Below are 23,853 nucleotides of genomic sequence, written 5' to 3'. Positions count from 1 at the left end.
TTTAACGTTTAAACTAATAAACTAATTACTTGAAGGACCTAAAATGATTGGATCGGATCAACTTTATTGCAAAAAGAGATAGAAGGCCCAATTTAGTTAAGATCCATATCCACTATTCAAGTACATGTATCTTGCAAACCTTATCTGCTCCCTGCCTCCCTTGCAATATTATAACCGGCTAAATTAGATGGCATGAAAAATGCAACCATGTCCATGACGTATATATCAGTAGAATAAGGATTCTGCTAGAAAGACAATGTAATAAGTTATTGAGTTATAAAATGAATATCTTTCATACTATTTAGAATAACTATTCGAGTACTAGGGATAATAAATATCTTTCCAAAAAATTAAACTGATTTTGGATTTAGCGCTCTAGTACCATGTCATGATATCATTCATCTCAAAAATTTTAGCTAGTGGAAAAAAGTAACACTAATAATTATATTTCTAATATTTCATAAACCTTTATTGTTCACATTATACTGATATTCCATTAGTTCCTCATACTTGCTCTAATAATATTTGGAATAAGCATAAGAAACTAATTTTTAATAAGTACGAACTATGAAGTGGATTGGAATGACACATAATATAAGGTAAGCGTTTTTTCTACACCGACTAAAAATAGTATATATAATGAACAAGCTAAGATTACATTCCAAATCATTTTATTCTTGCTTAGCCAGGTACATATATATCTCATCAAACATCCATCAATGTAAACATGGCCTAAACAGTTTAATTAAAGAGGGGCACTTGACTGAAATTTCAAAGTTAGCTAGCAGGCTAAACTCGAAATGGAAGTAGTCTTGAGATTTGACACTGCCATCATCAATTAAGATTTAAGACCTAACAAATGCCAAATGTAAGACTGCACATACATGGGATTTTCTAGCCAAACGATGTCAATATTTTCAGTATAGACAATTAGGCTTAGGCACAATGAAAAATTACTTTACATATTTTTGGTAGGACCTTTACATATGTGGATCAAATTTGTGTCAAGGATTTAATCTCCTTCAAGAACATCAAACGTATATATGTATTCCACCTAGCTAGCTTCAATTTCTCTACAAAAAATAACTTAGAAAGCATACAAGAAATTAATTAATAAGATCACTATAAACCTAGTATTATATAGAAGAAGAAATTCAATGTCTTAAACCATCTATGAGGTCCAAAACATGTGAATTGTGGTGGTGAAATCCAAATAAGCCCTTATTAAGAGGTGAACTCCCAACACTCTTGCTATAATGCAAGAAACCACTGTTTGCATATTCCTTCTTGTTGGTCAAGGCAAGGTTCTCACTCTTGCTAACTCCAGGGATCCTTGTCCTTGCAATTACCTCTTCCAACAAACTCTTATCTTCTTGTGATATGTTGTTCCTATCCCGCTCCAAGGTTGTTATGAATTGCAACATCTTTGACTGAAAGTCAAGACCCTTCTGAGGACTGTTACTTTTGCCTTGCTTTGCCTTAATGCCATTATTACTACCACTATGATGTCTATATCTTGCAAATGTAACCAAATGGTTGAGACATGTCAACAATTCAATTATGTAAGAATCTATCTTATTCCTCTCAGCATAATATAGTGTTTGGAGGCGAATTAGATTACTCTCCTTGCCTGTGCTGTCACCAAACTCATTATTATTCCTAAATAAATAAATAAAAATAAAATTTTAATTTATTATCATAGAATGTATATAAAGAGGGAAGGTTCATCATGTTTGTAACTAACCCTCCATTTGCCCATTCACCAACCCATCCAAACCCTTGGTGTGCTCTGCCAGATACATGAATATGACATAATTATTTTAAGCAGGGATATTAGTTATTTGAAGCATAGCATTCTCTGTGTCTTACTTGGTCGTATTTGTAGCAATTGGGGTTAGCCATTGGAGAGTCTTGTCCATCTCAGCTTTGACCTGAGTCATGGAAAGCTACACAAAAATTTTCACTTAGCATATTCCATTAGGAAAAAATAATATTCCAGTCTTCATTGAATATCATACCTCTTTAGTGATATCCATATTTTGCAACCTAGATTGAAGGATACTCTTAATACTATTGGGCAATCCATGATATAATGTGTCCCTCATATTTGGAGGAAGTGCTGATGGGCGAGATGCCTAACACAAATGTAATTTTATAAGCCAAAGTGGTTAATAATAAGATATATTAATTAGCATATGATACAAACTTACAATCATATTTATCTGATTGATAATGTTAGCATAGTGCAATGCAAGACCAGCTTCACCTAGTCTTTGAGAACCATTGCTGGTAAACTTGACAACAGTTGCACCTGCTATAAATTCAAAATTAGTTTTTAAACTTTTCTCTTAGCTCAGTTTATACTATAATCATTAACATGGTATTACTGCATTAGAATTAGAACCTAAATTTTCTTTGGTTGCCGTTCTAAAGATATTATCATTAGATAGTTTAAAGGTTATTGCATATTAGTTGTCTTTGTAAGCCTATGTCAGATTTATTTACATGTTTTTTATCATTTGGTAAGATTTTAATTTTATACTTCTTTCTAAGACTATTTTATTTTCTGACTATCATCATTCTCAATATGGTATCAAAGTATTTTATGAGTTCATGTGAAGATCCCATACCATCATTTCCAAGGAACTTAGAAATTGATCGATGCATATAGGTAATAATATCCACAAGCTTTTCAACTACCTGCAAATGCACAAGCCCAAACAGAATTTGCATAAGGGAAACGATGGTGAACTCCACAATGACACATTCTTCAAATTCTGTATAATATTGAATTCATAATAATAATAATAATTTACCTCCTCCAAATTTCTGGACCAGAGAGATTTCCTTTGCAAGTTCTTCACAATCTTTCTTTGATGCTTTAGCTCACTCTGAATAATTGTGAGACTCTCCCCTATAATTGTGGTCCAAAAATAGTTAATTATGAAACTACAAACAACGATTTGATTATTTCAACTGAGATATATATATTGCTACTTGATAAATATACACTAAAGTAAAATCATTGAAGGTAAAATCACAGCAAAAAGTTTCTAACCTTTTAAAGGAAGATTTAAGGACTCCATCTCCTTAACCTTTTCTTGATAATCTTGTTTAAAACGGTCATAAGCACTTAACTCATGGTACAATTCCTGCACCGAAAGAAGAACATATTGTTATTTCAAGTAAGAACCACATACAATAAAATGAATGGATGCATGTGCTTTATTCATTGAAACAAAACAAAATTAGAATTTTCTTACAGCAGTATTGTGACCTAGTGTGATCAACTCCTGCATTGTCTTTTCTGCCTCTAGCTTAAGGTCTTTATTGCTCAAGACATCCACACCTAATCTGAAGTTATTTCATAACATGAAAATAGTAACTAAAGTTCAAGCTGAATTTCTTTGTAGTCATCTAAGATTGAGTTAGCATAATCTTGACACATAAAAGCGAGAAAATAAACTCACCTTGAGAAAAATCTATCAAGGTTATGCCACTGATGTTCCTTGCACATATTTCCAAATCTAACTACTTCCTTGGAGAAGGCATTGAATTCTTCCCTACAAATTCGGCACAAAAGGATTCAGATACAAAGAACATTAGGAGGAGGGAAAAAAGCAAAATGCAAGAACCTTTTGTCAGCCTCAACAAGACTTAGTAACTCTGTTGTATCAGTAGAAACCAATTTTTGAACTCCTTCTGATTGAAAGATCTCTTTTTTAAGGAACTGAATGTTTTCTTCAGAGAGTGAATGAAACAGAATTGCTCCTTTGTTTATTGTGTTGGCTACTTCAAAGGCCAATATACATATTTTGTGCCCTCTATTAAGATTCATGCCAGAGATAAATCCATCACTTGTGCTCAGCTTTGGTATGCTGCTTCCAAGTGTGTCCAGAACTTCCACCGCCCTCTCCCCGGCTCGGCCCAGCAAGGAGCCACGTTGAGAGCCCTGCCAAAATCAGACACAACTTCATACATATTTTCATTCTACCATAAACTAGTTAGGAGGATTGGACAAACAACTCTGCAGTGAGGATATTTGTTTGGTATAAAACTTTAATTAAGCTTTTAGAAGAAGAAGAAGAAGAAATGGTGATTGAAGGATACTTATTGATGGTGTTATTATTACTTATTAACATCAATGATTAAGCAGAAAAGAAATCATGAAAAATTTGGGTGACATAACTTTGAGTCAAAACCAACAATGAAAAAAATACGTGATTGCTGAGTTTTCAACTTGAATTTGATATAACATCTTATGTTCCTAAATGTCTCAAAATCTTAAGAAGCAACGAATTGTTGATGCAAATAAACATACCTGTTTTGCACGTGATGCAGTAGGATTATTCAATTTCTTGAACTCAGTTGAAAACCGAGTCTCTTTGTTCTTTTGTTTTGTAACACCATTAATAGTCCTTGAATTTGAATAAGGAGAATATACATTATTCCTGTTAGCAACGATCTTGTTTTTATTCCGAAGCTTCCAAGCACACCTTATAGTCTTCTCTCCATTAACAACCTCTGCATTCTTCTTCTTCTTCTTCTTCTCCTCAGCCATGCCCGATGAACAAACCGACCCCATTATTGTTAGTTCTGATATGAAGAAACGTTCAACAACTGCAAATTTGAGCAATGACTTAGGAAAGTAAACACAAATATAAAAGAAAAAAAGATTCTCTATCTAACTGAAATTTGTCCTTGTCTAAGCAATGTCATATTGACAAGATTTTATTTATTGTAACATGTTTACAAGGAAAGAAGGGTAAACTACACAGAAATTCATGAAATTAGACAATATTATATCGATTTATTTTAAATGCCATTTGTTCCTCTAAACTTTGACTTTCTCTATTCTTTTTAATATTATATCATTACCTCTTAATGAAAAAAATATTATTGTAGTAAACGTGCATGTGTAATATATGTTGAGGAGTTAATGTAATTAGAACAAAGTTAGTATACAATAATAATGACAGCAAACCGTACGGTAGGTGGAATACATAAAGTGTGGTGAATGGAAGGCCAATACCTACAAGAGATTAAGAGAATAGGCAATTCCAAAATGGAAGCTGAGAAGTAGAATTTGTAATGAAGTAGCTGGGAAAGTACGACTATTGTGTGTGCCTTTGACTGAAATATCAAATTGGAATGATGGGTACGTTAATCATATTCATATCTTTATGTTTGAATTTAATATAAGGAATTATATACCAAAAAGTTTTTTTTTTCTTTTTTTTTAAGAAAGACGCGTTTGTGGACTTGCAAGAATTGGGATTAGGAAATTTCGTGGCATCAAGTGTGAGTGTGATATAATTGACGAGAGATATGTACAGACAAAGCTCCTTTATTTACCTCATGCATGTGCTTTAATTTGCTCCTATATATACTATAATAATAAATAACATTGTTATATCTTGTATGAATTTTAGGGAGGCATGAATAGGTGATGTTAGATTCTAAAAGAAAAAGTTTATAGAGCCGACACTTTTATTAAAATTTAAAATTTAATTAGTAAAAAAAGGAATAATTTTACATAGATATAATTTAATACTATTAAAAATATTAATAATAACTAAGTAATAACTATAAATCACAAAATTTAGTGTTTTTCTAATATTTTTTATTTTAAAATATGTGTACAAATGAGCATAAGCTTGATCTTCACATGATGACATGTTATTATTTCTTTTGTAAAAGAAAATGATAATACAACTATGACAATGAATTTACATATTAATATCACTTAGGCTGGTTTAGTTAGTATCTTTGAGATACATAAACACATACATAAATACACAAAAATACATAAATATAAAAATACATAAATTTTACATATAATGTGTTTAGTAATAATATACAAGATATATATATATATATAAACTAAATGTCAATTTTATTTTTTGTGTCTTATGTATTGTGTTTTATGTATTGATAATTTAAAAAATAATTAGAGATAAAAAAAATTAAATTGTGTCCTATATTTTGTCTCAACTTTTAAAAAAAATATTAAATACATGTATTTTATATATATCTATGTATCATGGTGTCTATCTAAATTTATGTGTAAGCTAATAAATAACAGACATATATCACCATATCACCGTGTTTAATAATTAATGTCTATATATCAACAAAGAAACAAAGGGTTAGCTTACATCTGAAATTATGAAGAGAGGTCCTAATAAAATAAGGGTTTAAAGAAGGGGGAAAGAAATTGAATAAAAAAAAGAAGGTAGGACTAAGTCATCGTTGATATTAATTGGGGTGTCAAAGTCATGGACTAATACGTATGGAAGGAACCGCCCACAGTCCCCACTCCTTCCCTTTCTTGTCCTTCTTCATTTGTTTTAGGCCACCCTTTCATGTGTTTCTTGCGTAACGTATCCTTGAATGTTCTTTCTTGAAAATAACATTTATTATGTCATTCATCAACATCAGTTTTATTAAATACAAAATTTATTCTTTATCCAAAACTTGAAAACCAATCATTTAAATGTCGAAAAAATTAGTAGTAGTTTCGAACTATAACTTTATTGGACAGTCTTTTATCGAAAAATCTTCCATTTATCATTATGAAATAATAGGAGAGTAGTATTAGAAATTATGGAGTAGCATAAAAGCAACTAGAATCTTTGAACTCGACTAAAAACAGAAATGTCGACCTCAATGGTGAGTTTCGATATTAATTTTGTTGATAAAGTTTGAAGACATTCGATTAAGTGAGATATAAACATCTATGTAAATACAATCTTATCTAATTACCACGAATGTGGGAGTATTACTTGACCATCAAGCTGCAGCGAAAACGTAGTAGGTGCTTAGCTTGTTTATGAGAAATAAGTAATAGAGAAAATATGGGTAAAAATAACCATAAAAAAATCTCAGTTTAAAGTTCTCTTCTTGTAAATATGAGAATCAAAGGAATGAAAAAAAGACTTTCATTCAACATCACAAAATTACACTCAAGTTCTATAAATTTTCAATCACATTAAGACAACAAAAGATTATGAAGTGTAAATATATGTGAATGTGAGTAGACAATTCATTATTTTGTTTATTTCATTTGTCGAAGTATTTCTTTTTTTAGTTTAGTTATGTTGATTCAATTTTTAGCTTTGTTATTCATTTTACTTGTTTGAGCAATTTTTTTCTCTTTGGCTTCTTAATTTATTATTCTTCATTGATTTTATTCTAGTCTTTGTTCATGTTAAATATTTGTTTATATATTTTATTATCATTAATCTAAGAATTTCAGTGTTTTTTTTTATTACTTATAAAGTTTATTTTGATTTTAAAATTGACAAGTTTTGAGTCGAACTCCTTATTTTGAGAGGAGTCACATGTACTTTTTAAATTGAGATTATCGATATAAATTTAATCGACATCTGTGTTGAAATCAAACAAAACAGAAGTGATCTTAAAATATATGTCATTTGTTGAGAAGTAAATGATGAGATATATAAATATTTGATAGTTGATACAATAATAATGACTATTAAAATCGTTGGTTATAAATTTAAAATAAATACACATTCAAACCAAGTTATAACCTATCTTAAATAAATGCTCAATCGAACAAAGTTATAAGTCATTTTGACTAATGTATCATTAATAATACATTCATTATATAATACTCCCATTATTATTTCTCCAATTGAATATGTATGTTATGTTCCAAAACAAATTCGAATTCGAGAATTTTGATTAATATGCATTTTATCATATTATTTCGTAATGTGTGATTTCTGATAAACAAATATATATAAAGCCCATATGTACAATTTTTATTGAAATATATGAAGATTTTTTTCAAATTGCATACCAAGTTTTGAAAAAGCTTATTAATAGTAGTATTATTTTGTACGTTTTTAAAACTGAGTAGAAGAAAATTCACATAAAAGAGAATTTTGAAGAAATTTCCTTAAAGCTTAGGTAGGTCAATGAAAAGTCATGTTAAAAAGTTTGAAGTTTGAACTAATTAGCCATGCAAATTGTCAATTAACGTACACAGTCATCTTCCTTTAAAATACCACATGGATCACCTTCTAACAATATTGCTACTAATAATTTCCCATCACGGGAAGAAGAATAATTCTGAATGGATCCTATACCAACATGTTGATGCATGAATTGTTGACTAAAATGTTAAACGAATTAATCTTATTATATATTATACTATCTTATCTACAGTATATAATGGCCAATGGAATCAAGCAACAACTTAAATCACTCATAAATCATACGTCGACTACGTTTACATGATAGATTACAAAGATGATACCTACTGAGACAATCAAATTTGTGACAAAGTATTCTTGTATATATAAAAGGTAGCATGTGACAAATGGCAGCAGAAATAGTATAATATCTAAAGTCGTATCAGCAAAGTTTATAAATAGGTAAAGAAACATTGTTGGGGGTGATGACCAACCTAAATAATGAGTTGAACATTGAAATTCAATTCTTTACCTTGGTATCTATACTTGACTGGTAGTGTAATACCGAATGTCTAGTAAACATTTAACATTATACGCGTCATCAAAAGAAAAAGAAGAAAAACCACATTAAGAAAAAGCTAAATTTGTGTCATGCCAAACCTAACCAATAAATAAATGAAAAACTATACTATATGTTAATTTATAGGAGTATCGGTTAACTTTCGTTTCTATCAAATGAACATGTCTTAATAATTAATTTCAGGTTCACCAAGAAGATTAGTAACCATTTAACAGCAAGCCCAATCTCAAGTGGAACATTAGTATTATGCTTAACTTTCCAGTAAAGCAGTTAATGATGTCCATAAGAATTAATCCTATTGTAAAATGTGATTAATTAGTCTTCATTGACTTGACATTTATCGTTAACACGTCCAAAGTAAAAACTAAAGAACATATTAAGTTATTAACTATGCCTACAACAATGAAGACTAACCTCATTATGTTGTGATAAGTCCAAAAGGACGTGGATGTCCATTTTTCCTATAAGAAATGAAGCTCTTAAGTCAAAATGATAATAAATGGAGTTTTGAATATTTGACATTATGTATCTATAAAATGAGGTTAAACCTCCGTCAATTTTACACAACAACAACAACTGAATATTATTCTCTCTCTCTTTATACACATAGCAATAATAAAAGCAAATGCTATTCTCTCTCTTTACTTTTTATACTCCTTTCTATTTTTATATATATATTTATGCAATTCTCTCTCTCTTTACTTTTTATATTTCTTTCTATCTTTATATATATATATATATATATATATATATATAATATATATATATATATATATACATTATAACATATAATATTATTATATATATAAATTATTATTGAGCTAATTATTTTAATACTAGAGTCTTCTATTTATACATCTTTATTTTATATATCTTTTATTTTACAACACGTTATCAGCACGAGACTCTGATCAAATTTTTAGAAAGACTCAGATAACAAATTTTCATTATGTCAAAGCTCTCTCATCTTGAATTCAATACTCTTGATATATCTGGAAACAATTATTTATCATGGATACTAGATGCTGAAATTCATCTTGATTCAATGGATTTTGGAGATACCATTAAGGTTGAAAATAATACATCCCAGAAGGATAAAGCCAAAGCCATGATTTTCCTTCGTCGTCATCTTGACGAAGGGTTGAAAAATGAATATCTCACATTAAAAGATCCTGCAGATCTTTGGAAAGACCTTGAAGAAAGGTATAATCATCAGAAAACGGTGATACTTCCTCAAGCCCGATATGAATGGACGCATTTGCGTTTACAAGATTTTAAATCTATAAATGAATATAATTCTACAATGTTTCGAATCACCTCACGAATGAAATTGTGTGGGGAAAAAATAACTGATCATGATATGTTAGAAAAAACTTTCTCAACCTTCCATGCCTCGAATGTGCTCCTGCAGCAGCAGTATCGAGAGAAAGGGTTTAAAAAATATTCTGAGTTAATTTCTTGTCTTCTTGTTGCTGAATGCAACAATGAGTTGTTATTGAAAAATCATGAAGCGCGCCCAGCTGGCGCTGCCCCATTTCCTAAAGTAAATGTGACAAATTACCCCATAAGAGGTAAATGGCAAGGTTTTAATAATAAGAAAAATTATGGAAGGAAAAAGAATTATGTTCAAAAGAGAGGATCTCACCAGAAGTGGGATAAAGAAAGAAATATCGGGCAGAATAAATCAACAGAGGATAAGTGTTTTCGTTGTGGTGGAAAGGGCCATTGGTCACGTACCTATCATACCCCAAGGCACCTAGTCGATCTTTACCAGGCATCTTTGAAAAAGGACGACAAAGGAAAAGAGTCGAATTTCGTTTCAAATGATGCTGAAAATTCCACCACCCATTATGATGTATCTGATTTCTTTGAGGATCCTGAAGGAAATATTGGTCATTTGATCAATGATGGAATAGTTTAATATGTGGGATTGTGAAGTATCTATGTAAATAAATAATGTAAAGAACTTATTGTTAAGTTTTATTTTCTATGTATTTAAGTTTCAAATGTGATGTACATAAATAATGAAATATTAATGTTTATGAATTTTGAAATTATTAAATGTAATTTTAGTATATGAAATTATTTTATGTACAGTGTTTCTTAGAAAAATAATTCTGATCAAGTATTCAATTTAACTGTGCATACTACTCATTTTATTATTATTTGTTTTTGAAGAGAATGGCAAGGATATGTAATGAAGATGTATGCCTTGCGGATAGTGCAAGTTCGCACACTATTCTCAAAAGTGATATATAGTTTACCCATCTTGTGCCAAAAGAGGAATATGTTAATACTATTATTGGCTCAGGCAATGTGATAGAAGGCTCCGGAAGAGCTATAATTTTGTTTCCTGAAGGAACAAAATTTATAATAAATAATGCACTATTATCTACCAAGTCTCTGAGGAACTTGTTGAGTTTCAAAGATATTCGCCGAAATGGATATCATGTTGAAACGATGAATGAGGAAAATCATGAGTATTTATGTATCACAACTCATGATTCAAATAAGAAAGTTATATTAGAAAAATTACCCTCACTTTCATCTGGGTTGTATTATATCAAGATTAGTGCAATTGAATCACATGCCATTGTAAACTAGAAGTTTACTAGTTCAAATGAGTTCATAACTTGGCACGACCGGTTGGGTCATCCGGGAACAACCATGATGAGGAGGATTATTGAAAACTCTCATGGACATTCACTAAAGAACCAGAAGATTCTTAAAACTAGTGAATTTTGTTGTGCTGCATGTTCTCAGGGAAAGTTAATTTTAAGGCCATCACCAATAAAGATTGGATTTGAGTCACCTGAATTCCTAGAAAGGATTCAAGGTGATATATGTGGACCTATTCATCCACCATGTGGATCTTTTAGATACTTTATGGTCCTAATAGACGCATCTTCGAGATGGTCACATGTGTGCTTATTATCTTCTCGCAACCTGGCGTTTGCGAGATTATTGGCTCAAATTATTCGATTAAAAGCACAATTTTCAGAAAATCCAATCAAAGCAATTCGTCTTGATAATGCTGGTGAATTTACTTCCCAAGCTTTTGATACTTATTGTATGGCTAATGGAATAAGTGTTGAACATCCAGTAGCTTATGTTCACACACAAAATGGATTAGCAGAATCACTTATTAAGCGCCTCCAATTAATTGCTAGACCTTTGCTTATGAGAACAAATCTCCCAACCTCGGTTTGGGGGCATGCTGTTTTACATGCCGCAGCACTTATTCGTTTGAGGCCAACGAGTTACCATCAGTTCTCTCCTATGCAATTAGCTTTTGGCCAGCAGCCAAATGTTTCCCATTTAAAAATATTTGGATGTGCAATATATGTTCCCGTTGCACCACCTAATCGCACCAAAATGGGACTCCAAAGAAAATTGGGAATATATATTGGATATGATTCTCCCTCTATAGTGAGGTATCTTGAGATACAAACTGAAGATGTATTTAAAGCCCCGTTTGCGGATTGTCATTTTGATGAATCAAAATTTCCAACATTAGGGGGAGAGAAGAAGCTTCCTGAAAAGGAACTTAATTGGAATGTGTCATTGTTGATGCATTTAGATCCTCGATCAGGGCAATGTGAACTAGAAGTTCAAAAGATTATACATTTGCAAAGAATAGCAAATGAATTGCCTGATGCATTTTCTGATACAAAGAGGATAACCAAATCTTATATACCAGCGGAAAATACTCCAATTCGAATTGATGTCCCAGTAGGACAAGTAGAGAGGGAGGAAATTCACGCCAGAAGCGTGGCAGGCCTGTCGGTTCCAAAGACAAAAATCCTCGAAAGAGAAAAGCGGTAAATAATATTCCTGTTGAAAAAGACATAGTAGAGACACCTGCAGTTGTCCAAAATTCTGATATAACGCCAGAAGACGTTCAAGTACCTGAAAATAGTGAAAATGACGAGATCTCGATAAATTATGTCTTTACAGGAGAAAAATGGGACCAAAATAAGACAATTGTCAATGAAATATTTGCATATAATGTGGCATTAAATATCATGCATGAAAGTAAGGATCTTGAGCCAAGATCAGTCGAAGAATGTCGACTAAGGAATGATTGGCCAAAATGGAAAGAATCCATGAAGGCTGAGTTAGACTCACTTGCAAAACGTGAAGTCTTTGGACCTGTAGTCCGTACACCAGAAGATGTAAAACCTGTTGGATACCGATGGGTATTTGTGAGAAAACGAAATGAGAAAAATGAAGTTGTGCGCTACAAAGCTCGACTTGTAGCACAAGGTTTTTCACAAAGACCCGGTATAGATTACGAAGAAACGTATTCCCCTGTAGTGGATGCGATAACATTGCGTTATTTGGTCAGTTTATCTGCATATCATAAACTGCATATGCATTTAATGGATGTGGTAACAGCCTATTTATACGGCTCATTAGATCGGGATATCTATATGAAAGTTTCTGAAGGACTGAAGATATCTAAACCATCCAATGAATATTCGCAAGGGTTATACTCAGTCAAATTGCAAAGATCTTTATATGGTCTAAAGCAATCTGGACGAATGTGGTATAATCGTCTTACTGAGTATCTGGCCAAAAAATGGATTTAAGAATGATGATATCTGCCCATGTGTTTTCATAAAGAAAACTACATCTGGGTTCGTTATAATTATTGTGTACGTTGATGATTTAAATATCATTGGGACTCCTGAAGAGATTCCAACAATTATAAAAACTCTAAAAGAAGAGTTTGAGATGAAAGATCTTGGAAGAACTAAATTTTGCCTCGGCCTGCAGATCGAGCATATAAAAAATGGGATCTTTATTCATCAAACAACATACACAGAGAAGATCTTGAAGAGATTTTATATGGACAAGTCACATCCATTAAGTACTCCAATGATCGTAAGATCTTTGGATGTGAAAAAGGATCAATTCCGTCCTAAAGAAGAAAATGAAGATATCCTTGGTCCTGAAGTACCATATCTTAGTGCCATTGGAGCGCTAATGTATCTTGCTAATAATACGCGACCTGACATATCATTCGTGGTGAATTTACTAGCAAGGTATAGTTCCTCTCCAACCAGAAGACATTGGAGTGGAATCAAACAAATTTTTCGATATCTTCATGGAACGGTTGATATGAGATTGTTTTATCCCTATGGATCCAAGTCAAACCTAGTTGGCTATGCAGATGCCGAATACTTGTCTAATCCACATAAAGGGAGATCTCAAACAGGATATCTGTTCATATATGGTGGTACAGCTATATCATGGAGGTCCACGAAACAGACGATAGCAGCAACCTCCTCTAATCATGCTGAAATCTTGGCAATTCATGAAGCTAGTCGCGAGTGTTTTTGGCTGAGGAGTCTGATTCAATATATTCTGTCATCATGCGGACTGATTGATTATAAGATAGCTCCAACTATCCTGCTTGAAGATAATACAGCATGCATTGCTCAACTTAAGGGTGGATACATCAAAGGTGATAGAACAAAGCATATTTCTCCCAAATTCTTCTTCACTCATGATCTTCAAAATCAAGGGACAATTGATGTCCAACAGATCTATTCAAGTGACAATCTGACAGATTTATTTACAAAGTCACTCCCAAAATCCTCCTTTGAAAGATTGGTACATGAGATTGGGATGCGCCGATTTCGAGACATTAAATGATGTCGGCAAGAGGGGGAGACTGTACTCTTTTTTCCTTGGTCAAGTTTTTTTCCCATTGGGTTTTTCTTGACAAGGTTTTTAATGAGCAGTCCCCATCACTAAAGGATTTTGTACTCTTTTTCCTTCACTAAAATTTCTCTCACTGGGTTTTCTTTAGTAAGGTTTTAATGAGGCATAATCCTAAAATGGTCATCCAAGGGGGAGTGTTGTGATAAGTCCAAAAGGACGTGGATGCCCATTTTTCCTATGAGAAATGAAGCTCCCAAGCCAAAATGATAATAAATGGAGCTTTGAATATTTGACCTTATGTATCTATAAAAAGAGGTTAAGCCTCCGTCAATTTTACACAACAACAACAACTGTATATTATTCTTTCTCCATTTATACACATAGCAATAATAAAAGCAAATGCTATTCTCTCTCTTTACTTTTTATACTCCTTTCTATCTTTATATATATATATTTATGCAATTCTCTCTCTTTTTACTTTTTATACTCCTTTCTATCTTTGTATATATATATATACATTATAACATATAATATTATTATATATATATAAATTATTATTGAGCTAATTATTTTAATACTAGAGTCTTCTATTTATACATTTTTATTTTATATATCTTTTATTTTACAACACATTACTATTTTTTTCTCTCTCTCTCTCTCTCAGTTTTTGGTCAATAAGGCCTCAGTACTTGGTAGTGGTCAACGAATCAAGAACTAGACGCCAATTGGGCTAGGCCATGAATTTGATTAGTCTTTTTCTTGTCATGGATGAATTTGTTTAGTCTAAACCCAATACACTAAACAGATGGGACCTTACACATGTAACGCTTGCTTTTTACTCCCATTTTCATTTTTAGTAAAGATTCAGTAAAAACAATACCATAAAAGTCATGATATGATAAGGCCCAAAAAAATCTTTTTTGATGGCGACAAGGTATTTCTTCACAAAAAGGGGCCTATTATTTATTATATTTTATGATTTATCAATTTACTAATGGACATAGTTTTTTTTTTAATCTAACTTTAATTTCACTCTACTAGTACTCTAGTAGTAACGTTTGGCTTCTTTATGCTTGGCATGATGGTATGGATTTATATAGACATTAAATAGATGGAGACCTGGCAATCACAGAGTGACAACCGCGGTTTTTATTAGCACCATCCATCCATGTACTCTCTTTTTTATGCCACTAGTATTAATTACTTTTGAAGGTTTTTTTTTTTTTTTAATTTAGTGTTATGCTATTCGCATCAAGGTTAACACAACAATAGATAGGAGGTCAATTTCCTGTGTTGAACTATCATTTCAATGTGTTTGGTGAAGAGATGGGAGAAGAATGATTAAAGGAGCAAAAGGTTAAATTGGCGGCTCATTGGACATAGATAAAATTATTATTATTACTACGCAGTAGTATACTTTCACGTTTATATAATTAATTGTCACCAAAAAAATATAAATAATTAAATACAGTACAAGCTGTATACCTTCAGGGGCCAAATCCATCAAATTAAGATAAACATCGGTGGCCACGTGAGATTGGATTCCAAGTTTCAATAAATCAACTAAATTTTACAAATTGTTAGTATTAGCATTAGTATCATGAAACACATGAATGAAAGAATCTTTAATTCTTCATCAACTATCTCAAAGTTAAGCTTAGGTGTGAATGTGATTCGGTAAAATTAGTCTTTTAAAGATAATTTTTCAAATTTCATAATAATTATATTTGGTAAATTGAAACAAAAGATATTTTTAATAAGTTTAAAAAATTACATAATATTAGTAAATGACTACAAAAAAAAAAGGTGGTAGTAGTGGGGAGTTGGGGGCTTGGGGCAGTTATTGGGTGATACAGTTAAGAAAAATCCCGCCATTAACGTTACATTTACCATCCTACCCTCTGAAACCGCACTCCATAAATCACACTACGCCCCACACACACTCTCATCGCTCATCAGTCATCACACTCTTCTTCTACTTCTTGCCTTGGCTTTATCGAGAAAAACAGAATGAGAGAGATTCTTCACGTTCAAGGAGGTCAATGCGGGAACCAGATCGGTTCCAAGTTCTGGGAAGTCATCTGCGACGAGCACGGCATCGATCCCACCGGCAAGCACCAGGCCCCGGCCGACGCCAACGACGCCGCCATCTCCGACCTCCAGCTTGAGCGCATCAACGTCTACTACAATGAGGCTTCAGGAGGCAGGTTTGTCCCAGGGCTGTTCTCATGGATCTCGAGCCCGGAACCATGGACAGCATCAGATCCGGTCCATTCGGTAAGGTCTTCCGTCCCGATAACTTCGTTTTCGGACAGTCCGGCGCCGGTAACAACTGGGCGAAAGGTCATTACACTGAAGGCGCTGAGTTAATCGATTCCGTTCTTGATGTTGTTCGCAAAGAAGCCGAGAACTGCGACTGCTTGCAAGGTATATATATACAACAATTGAATTGCGTTTACTCTAATTTGACTTTCGATTCTTTGAATTGCGGTTTTCATGTGACTATAACAACTTTTGAGAAATGAGTAAAAGTGAGATCTGTAATCTGTTTAAGGTAGATTGCATTGACGGGATCGCAGTGCTTCTTTAACTGATATACAATCGTCACATGCGAAATGTAGAACTGAAACTGGCTGTGTAACTAACTCTGATTTAGTTTAATTGCGACTTTGAATTTGAATGTATTAACAAGTTCAGAGAAATGAATAAAAATGTGAGATCTAGTTTCCGTTGAGAACATTGAGATTGATAGTAGTGTAGTGCTTCTGTGTTTGCGTGAGTTCTAACATGCGAACTTGTAACACTGAACTGATCTTAACTGTACTAAAACAATTTGATTAACTTCTTTGAGCAGCAGTTTTGGATGGAATGCCATACCATCGTTTTGGTTGCTTGATTTCCAGTGATTGTTACAGCTTAGTGATGAATGAATTGGACGATGAATTGTGCGTTCATGAGTATATTCATTAGAAGGAAGTGGTTTTGGATAATGGAAAGATGGATATGAATAATGAATCAAATCATGTTTTCCATATCAAGGGATTTTGTGCCTTAAGTTCAATTGAACCATATTGTAAAACCAGTGCAACTAATGATTAGAAATTCTAAGTTGAAATTCTGTGACTGAGAAAACAAAGTGCTGAAAAAGTTTTATATCGTGATACAGACAAAAGAAATATCAAATGAACTTTCATAAGGAAAATTGCTGAGTTACTACAGTGTTGACTGATGAACTGGTTTTCTGACAATTGTTTAATGGAACTTTTAAGAACTTTATTTTGCGATTGTATCTTCGTTCTGAGTTCTGACTACTTTTCGGAGTTCTTTTTATTTACTATTCTTTGTTACTATTGTCTTTATTCATAGATCTATTAGGAAAAGGAAATCGCAATAGTAGATCTGGATTTTGGAACCAAGTTTTCAGGAACCCGTTCCTGTTAACTTTCCATTGCAATAATTGATGCTTCATTATCATCATTGTTAATTATTATTGCTTATTTGTATTTTATAGTGTGAGCCAAGGCTACCAGATTGCTTATTTTGGAGTAATTACAAATGTTGAGTTGTGGTAGCAGGTCTCCTGTTGCGTACTGCAAAGACAGGCAGGGCCCACACGGGGCTTGCTTTTTAATGCAGGGCTAAATTGAATATCTATAAGTCTATATCGTATCTTTCTTTGTTTCTTATTGAGATTGTGATTGTGATTGCGGAAACAGTGTCTCATAAGTAGGCACCGACGATGTGGTTTTACATTTAGCAATTTACTATAGAATAAATTACAGTGTCTATTCACTCCCAAATTTGTAGATATACCATAAGGCAGTTGCAAAATTGTAATAACTACATGAAATTAAGTTGAAGTTGCTGAAGGAAACATGTCTTTCTGTATAGTGTTAGATGCGGACGGAAGAGAGAATTTTTGGAATCTGGAATGAGAGAAATTGAATTATTAATGGTGAAGAACTTTAGCCGTGATTTATATACATGATTTCAAAATTTTGATGACTCGCTAACTATATTAACTGCTTCAACTGTTGAGTTCCTCAAAAGATACTTGATCATGAAAAAGTTATCTTACACTCATCCTCTATTCTGATTTTATATGTGAATCTTTTGCCAGGTTTCCAAGTTTGTCACTCACTTGGAGGAGGCACGGGTTCTGGCATGGGAACACTCTTAATATCCAAGATCAGAGAAGAGTATCCAGACAGAATGATGCTCACGTTCTCCGTTTTCCCTTCACCAAAGGTATCTGACACCGTTGTAGAGCCATACAATGCTACATTATCCGTTCACCAACTCGTGGAGAACGCAGATGAATGCATGGTTCTTGACAATGAAGCACTTTATGACATCTGCTTCAGGACTCTCAAACTCACCACTCCTAGTTGTGAGTATAAGACCATAGCCGACCCTTTATCTAGACTCTAAGTATTACTTTTTTAGGCGCTAATTTAATTGCTTAACACTATTATTGCTGCACTGAATTGGCAAACACCAATAATTTGCATGGTACTAAAAGAATAGCTATCTAAGAATAACACCATGTAATATAACCAATAGTATTAACTGGTCTATTTACTCTTAATTGTTTAATTTCAGTTGGCGATCTGAACCATCTGATTTCTGCAACTATGAGCGGTGTGACCTGTTGCTTGAGGTTCCCTGGACAACTGAATTCTGACCTGAGGAAGCTGGCCGTGAACCTTATCCCATTCCCTCGTCTCCACTTCTTCATGGTGGGGTTTGCACCTCTCACCTCTCGCGGCTCTCAGCAGTACGTCTCCCTCACCGTCCCAGAACTCACACAGCAAATGTGGGACGCCAAGAATATGATGTGCGCCGCTGATCCCCGCCACGGTCGGTACCTCACCGCATCAGCCATGTTCAGGGGAAAGATGAGTACAAAAGAGGTGGATGAACAAATGATCAATGTGCAGAATAAGAACTCCTCATACTTCGTTGAGTGGATCCCCAACAACGTGAAGTCCAGTGTGTGTGACATCCCACCCAAGAATCTGAAGATGGCATGCACTTTCATCGGTAACTCGACATCGATTCAAGAGATGTTCAGGAGAGTGAGCGAGCAGTTCACTGCAATGTTCCGCCGAAAAGCTTTCTTGCACTGGTACACAGGTGAGGGAATGGACGAGATGGAGTTCACAGAGGCAGAGAGCAACATGAACGATTTAGTGGCAGAGTACCAGCAATACCAGGATGCAACTGTGGAGGAGGATGAGGAGGAGTATGGTGAAGAGGGTGAAGAACAGGTTTATGAGGAGCAGTAGTAGCTGAACCAAAACCAAAAAACCAACTTTGGTAATGGTAAGCAACTTGCTTGTGTTTGTTTTACCAGATTTGCCATGTGTGTAATTTGTGACCAATATGTGTACTTTTTCCTTCTTGCTATCTGCTTTATTTTCAGCGTATGCCATGCCCTTGATATTGGTAATTTTGTATTGTTACCCTTGAGACAACATTTTTGTTGATTGCTGCATATTGTGTTCTATTATAAATGTACGAATGACAAAGGAGGCTGTTTGTTTCTTTTTCATTTTATTTTATTTCGGCTTTGGGTCAACTGGAGATAGACCTTTCCTTGATGAGGAAGATGAACAAAAAGTTCAAAAATCACAGGGTTCAATATTGGGCCGTCTTCTTGAGCAATGGATCCAGTGCCTGAGACCATTTTTTCAGCTAACAATCCACCCATTGGCATGGATGCTAACTGAAATAAAATATTTGACAATAAATCTCTCAGGTAAAAAAGCCCAAGTCAATAATTGAGTTGTAGCCTTTTCTTTGGGCCTCAGCCCTGTTGATAAACCAAAAATATGTTAAAAATAAAAAATAGATGACAATAAAAACTAATTCTATTAAAAAAAAACTAATTATTTCTAAATCTGACCAGAAACAATGTCAAAAGAAACTAATTCGAAATTTCAAATTGAATAAATGTATGAAATGTTATTTGAAAAAAAATTAAACGGAATTTGCAAACTTATTTTAAATTGGATGCAGCATGTGGCGTGACATTTGAAATTCGAAATGTTTCCTTTTTTTGTTCCTCTTTAGTTCTTTACTTTTTATTCTGGACGGGGACACTTTTTTTTTTCCCCTCTATAATGGCTAGTTTTAGGAGGGGCGATGTAAGTGTGAGATTTCCCAACTGACCAATGAAGAAAGAATGAAACGTATTTATTTGTGGAAAGTGATCATAATCCCACCATGTTGGGATCATAAGTCATAAACGATTGCTTCCAAATCTGATACGAAATCTCCATAAAAACTAGGAATCTACAACGTTATTATCACATGTTGTTTCCAAATTTATGCCATTCACCATAATCCGACCAAAAACTCAAAGGGTTCCTTATATACATTCCAGCAAACGCTACATTAACAAAAAAAGGAAACAAACCTATTACCATATTTAAGATTCTATAGTATCTGTCAAAAAAAAGGGGGGCTATAGTGAAATTGCAATTCAAAAATGAGCTTATCTGATTATTATAATTTTCGAACCAAAATTACTTTCAACTTATAAAGAAAATAAGATTTTAGATGAGAGAAATAAAGAAGAAAAGAAGCATACTAGTATCATCTACAAGAATATCGTGACTTAGTGGCTGTAGAATTCTTGAGCCTGTTTTTCTGAAGCCTCATCTGCCTAGCTTGAGCTGCCATGACTCTGCTCAAATCCTTGTTTGCAGCAGTCGTATCCAAAGGCTGGTAAGAGTCCACCTGAACGAAATCTTCAGGAAAGGCGTTGAGATCAGGAATCACTGGTTGCACTATGTTACTATTACCATTATTGTTGACAATAGCCAATGATGAATTTGGTGAAGATGAAGAAGGTGCTTCCATTGGCATCAATTTTTTTGGTAATTGATTAATTCCCTCCCTGCTACACAATTGGGGTGCCTCAGAATGGTTATTGACCCTCAGTCTTATGTGATGTGGTGCGTTTGGCGCTTGTAGATTATGCAATTCATGAGGCTTATTGTTTTCTTGATATTCGCCCATGGAATTTGATGAGTTCCTTGGTGCATCATGGCCCAATTTTTGTTGCATTTCACACACAATTTCCATGCTGCTATTTTTGCATTCACTTTTGGGGCCATTATTTAGCTGTAAATTGGGAAAAAAATAGAAATTCCATCAATCAAAAGCTAAATAAAGGATTGGACCCACCATTAGACAAGAGATAGAGTCATAACTAAATGCTAATACTATTCTACAATCCTCTTTTTTTTTCTTGGTACTATTACTATAAAACCCAATAATGGTAGTATGAAGTATGAACCAACTGGTATAACTCATTGGATTCTAACTCTTTAATAGATAGACATAATTTTTTTAGAGGGGAAAAAAAAGGATGAAGCGAGATTAATATAAAAGTACCTCTAGTTTTCTTTCTTTCAACTTCGAATTGAAGGCCCTCAATCGGTCACGGAAATTCTTCACATTTTCTATCTCCTGTTTGAATTCCAAAAATGAGTGAGAAGAGAGAGATTTTTAAAACAAAAAAGGAAATATAAAATCAACAAATGCCCAAAAACGAACCATTTAATGAGGAGCGAAAAAAAAGGGTAAATAGAGAATCTTACCTTATTCAGCGAAGCTTGGCTCTTAGTCAAATCTTCTATAAGTTTTAGATAATGTTCTCTCTTCTACAAGTTTTGATAGAATAACCCAGCAAAACCCGGAAATCAGAAGATGGGAAGATAAACCAGAAAAAAAAATAAATAAATAAACCACGTGTATTTTTTAAAAATTTGTCTACAGTAATTTTGTTAAAAAAAAATTCCAGACCAAGAATTCATTATTAGCCAAAAAATGGAAGATAACTTAGACCCAGTAAAAATTACAACAGTAATATAACATTAACAGAATCGATCAGAAGAACACATTATGGATCAAACAAGAACTAACAAAATTTGATGAATGAAGAAAAATGAAATAACTAATATTAAATTAAAACAATTATTTTTTTATTATTTCAATTTAACTCCAACAAGAGCTCTTCATCAAAGGGGTCAAAAAACACTATTAAAAAAGATTAGAAAAGAAAAATGAGAAGAGAAGAAGATAAACATATACCCTTTTGAGAGAGGCTTTGGCTCTTAATATGTTATTGGGCTTTTCGTCAGATTCAGTTAGCGATAAGGACAAAGGAGTTGCTGGGCTTGGAGCTTCTCCTTTCACCACCGCCGCCGCCACAACACCTCCGTCACCACCACCGTTACTCACCGGCGGCGGAGAAGAGGAGAAACGGCGGAAAAAGCTAGGTTGAATTGCAGATCTCTTCTTCTTTCGTCCCCATTGGAACGGTATTCGTACCTCTGATTCAAATTCCAACACCATGTCATGCAATCTCACAAGGATATCAAAAACCTCTCTCTCATCTTCGGTCAACTGCGTTGACCTCACACGACCACCTGAACCGTTTTCACCATTGCTCTGTTCCATCTCTATCTTCTTTCTCTGTTTCAGTTTCGTGGTTTGGGGACGTAAGTGAAAATTTGCATTGGGGTTTTAGAAAAGAAAAGATTTTTTATGAGCGTAGCGGCAAAGGAGTGAGGTATGGGAATGGATTGAGGAGGAAGATAGAGAGGATTAGAGAGAGAAAAGAGAAAAGAAGAGAGTGTGCTGCGTTGCTCTGTTGCTTCGATTTTATTTGTCTCTGATAATAAGAATTAAAAAAAAAGAAAAGGAATTGGAAAATCAGTGGCTAGGTTCTGGCTTCTGACACGTGTCATTTTTACAGAGATTGGGGTTGGCTACCTTCTTCTGCTAGGGTTTATATACCCTCAGCATGCTGAAATTGTATAGCTTACCCATTTTTAAAACAAAAACAAAACACAAATTAATATTCTCTTATAAAATAATTCATTTTTATTAATAAAATATTTAAAGGAACAACATATTGAAATTTAAATATTATTTCATACTTATAAAATATATTAAATACGAACAAATATTTGAAACATAATTTGGAGTACAAGAGCCAATAAACACCACATTACAACAATGCACAACAAAATAGACCATACAGCCAGACATGCATGTAGGAGATACTATTGCCCAAACAAGTGACTACATTGGTTAAGCTCTATTGTTTTTTCCATGGTTTTGATAACTAGATTGAATTGGTTAGTTCAATTAGGTCAAACAGAAATTGACTATCGCACCAATTTGGTTCCGAACAAAATTAATTACAGCCAAATAGGTTAACATTGAACAATTTAGTGAACCAATCAAATTAATTTAATTTTTTATTGATTAATTATTTTTTTTTGTCTAAACATACAAAGAAATAAAGCAAACACTATTTTATCCGAGTGGATAATTTGCTAAAGATCAAGACAAGGTTCAGATCAAATAACATTATTAGAGTTACTCTTGTCACCATATTTAGCCATCCAATCTATAGCTATATTTGTTTCTCGAAACACTCATTCAACGTGAACAAGTCAAGGACAAGATAAAAGCTCTTGAATATTGTGAACTAAATTTGTTACTTCAGATGAATACCTATTTATAAGATCATGCATAATGAGCAGAATGTCAAGGCAATTCGTTTCACATATAATATCTCTCAAACCGCAATTTCAAGCTAAAACCAACCCCTCCAAGCAGCAAATAATTCACATCTTATAA

At 33.4% G+C, this 23,853-nt stretch overlaps 2 protein-coding genes and 1 pseudogene across 5 annotated transcripts; 1 reads left to right on the top strand and 2 right to left on the bottom strand.

Moving 5' to 3' along the window:
• Nucleotides 1-790: 790 nt before the first annotated feature.
• On the bottom strand, nucleotides 791-5,050 carry LOC130935074 (protein PSK SIMULATOR 2-like). 4 transcript variants are annotated; one of them, XM_057864636.1, is made up of 13 exons: nucleotides 5,033-5,050; nucleotides 4,322-4,620; nucleotides 3,636-3,952; nucleotides 3,471-3,563; nucleotides 3,264-3,354; nucleotides 3,059-3,152; nucleotides 2,817-2,914; nucleotides 2,631-2,700; nucleotides 2,211-2,314; nucleotides 2,019-2,135; nucleotides 1,870-1,946; nucleotides 1,745-1,789; nucleotides 791-1,659 (listed from the first exon to the last, which is right to left on the bottom strand). In XM_057864636.1, the coding sequence occupies exons 2-13, from the start codon at nucleotides 4,583-4,585 to the stop codon at nucleotides 1,155-1,157; spliced, it is 1,875 nt and encodes a 624-aa protein (XP_057720619.1). In that variant the 5' UTR covers nucleotides 4,586-4,620; nucleotides 5,033-5,050; the 3' UTR covers nucleotides 791-1,154. The 4 variants fall into 4 exon arrangements, with proteins under 4 accessions (XP_057720619.1, XP_057720616.1, XP_057720617.1 ...); XM_057864633.1 differs by having other exon boundaries at nucleotides 4,990-5,045; XM_057864634.1 differs by having other exon boundaries at nucleotides 2,211-2,311; nucleotides 4,990-5,045.
• Nucleotides 5,051-16,126: 11,076 nt separating this feature from the next.
• LOC130933208 (tubulin beta chain-like) lies at nucleotides 16,127-19,745 on the top strand (annotated as a pseudogene).
• Nucleotides 19,746-20,670: 925 nt separating this feature from the next.
• LOC130933344 (uncharacterized) lies at nucleotides 20,671-22,839 on the bottom strand. The gene is made up of 4 exons (XM_057862932.1): nucleotides 22,294-22,839; nucleotides 21,801-21,863; nucleotides 21,595-21,669; nucleotides 20,671-21,321 (listed from the first exon to the last, which is right to left on the bottom strand). The coding sequence occupies exons 1-4, from the start codon at nucleotides 22,660-22,662 to the stop codon at nucleotides 20,791-20,793; spliced, it is 1,038 nt and encodes a 345-aa protein (XP_057718915.1). The 5' UTR covers nucleotides 22,663-22,839; the 3' UTR covers nucleotides 20,671-20,790.
• Between the last annotated feature and the right edge of the window lie 1,014 nt (nucleotides 22,840-23,853).

This window comes from Arachis stenosperma, chromosome 6 (assembly GCF_014773155.1).
Source record: "Arachis stenosperma cultivar V10309 chromosome 6, arast.V10309.gnm1.PFL2, whole genome shotgun sequence".
NCBI classification, from domain to species: Eukaryota; Viridiplantae; Streptophyta; class Magnoliopsida; order Fabales; family Fabaceae; genus Arachis; species Arachis stenosperma.
The sequence above is the reverse complement of the archived record's forward strand: the minus strand, read 5'-3'. Positions and strand labels throughout refer to the sequence as shown.

Coding starts and splice junctions, on each gene's coding strand:
- LOC130935074 (XM_057864633.1), bottom strand. Junction 3,355..3,470: donor CTTGATAGATTTTTCTCAAG/GTGAGTTTATTT, acceptor AAATAACTTCAG/ATTAGGTGTGGATGTCTTGA. Junction 2,315..2,630: donor TAAGTTCCTTGGAAATGATG/GTATGGGATCTT, acceptor TTGAATTTATAG/CAGGTGCAACTGTTGTCAAG.
- LOC130933344 (XM_057862932.1), bottom strand. CDS start 22,662: ATGGAACAGAGCAATGGTGAAAACGGTTCAGGTGGTCGTGTGAGGTCA. Junction 21,864..22,293: donor CCAAAGCCTCTCTCAAAAGG/GTATATGTTTAT, acceptor CAAAACTTGTAG/AAGAGAGAACATTATCTAAA. Junction 21,322..21,594: donor TGAAAGAAAGAAAACTAGAG/GTACTTTTATAT, acceptor CCCAATTTACAG/CTAAATAATGGCCCCAAAAG.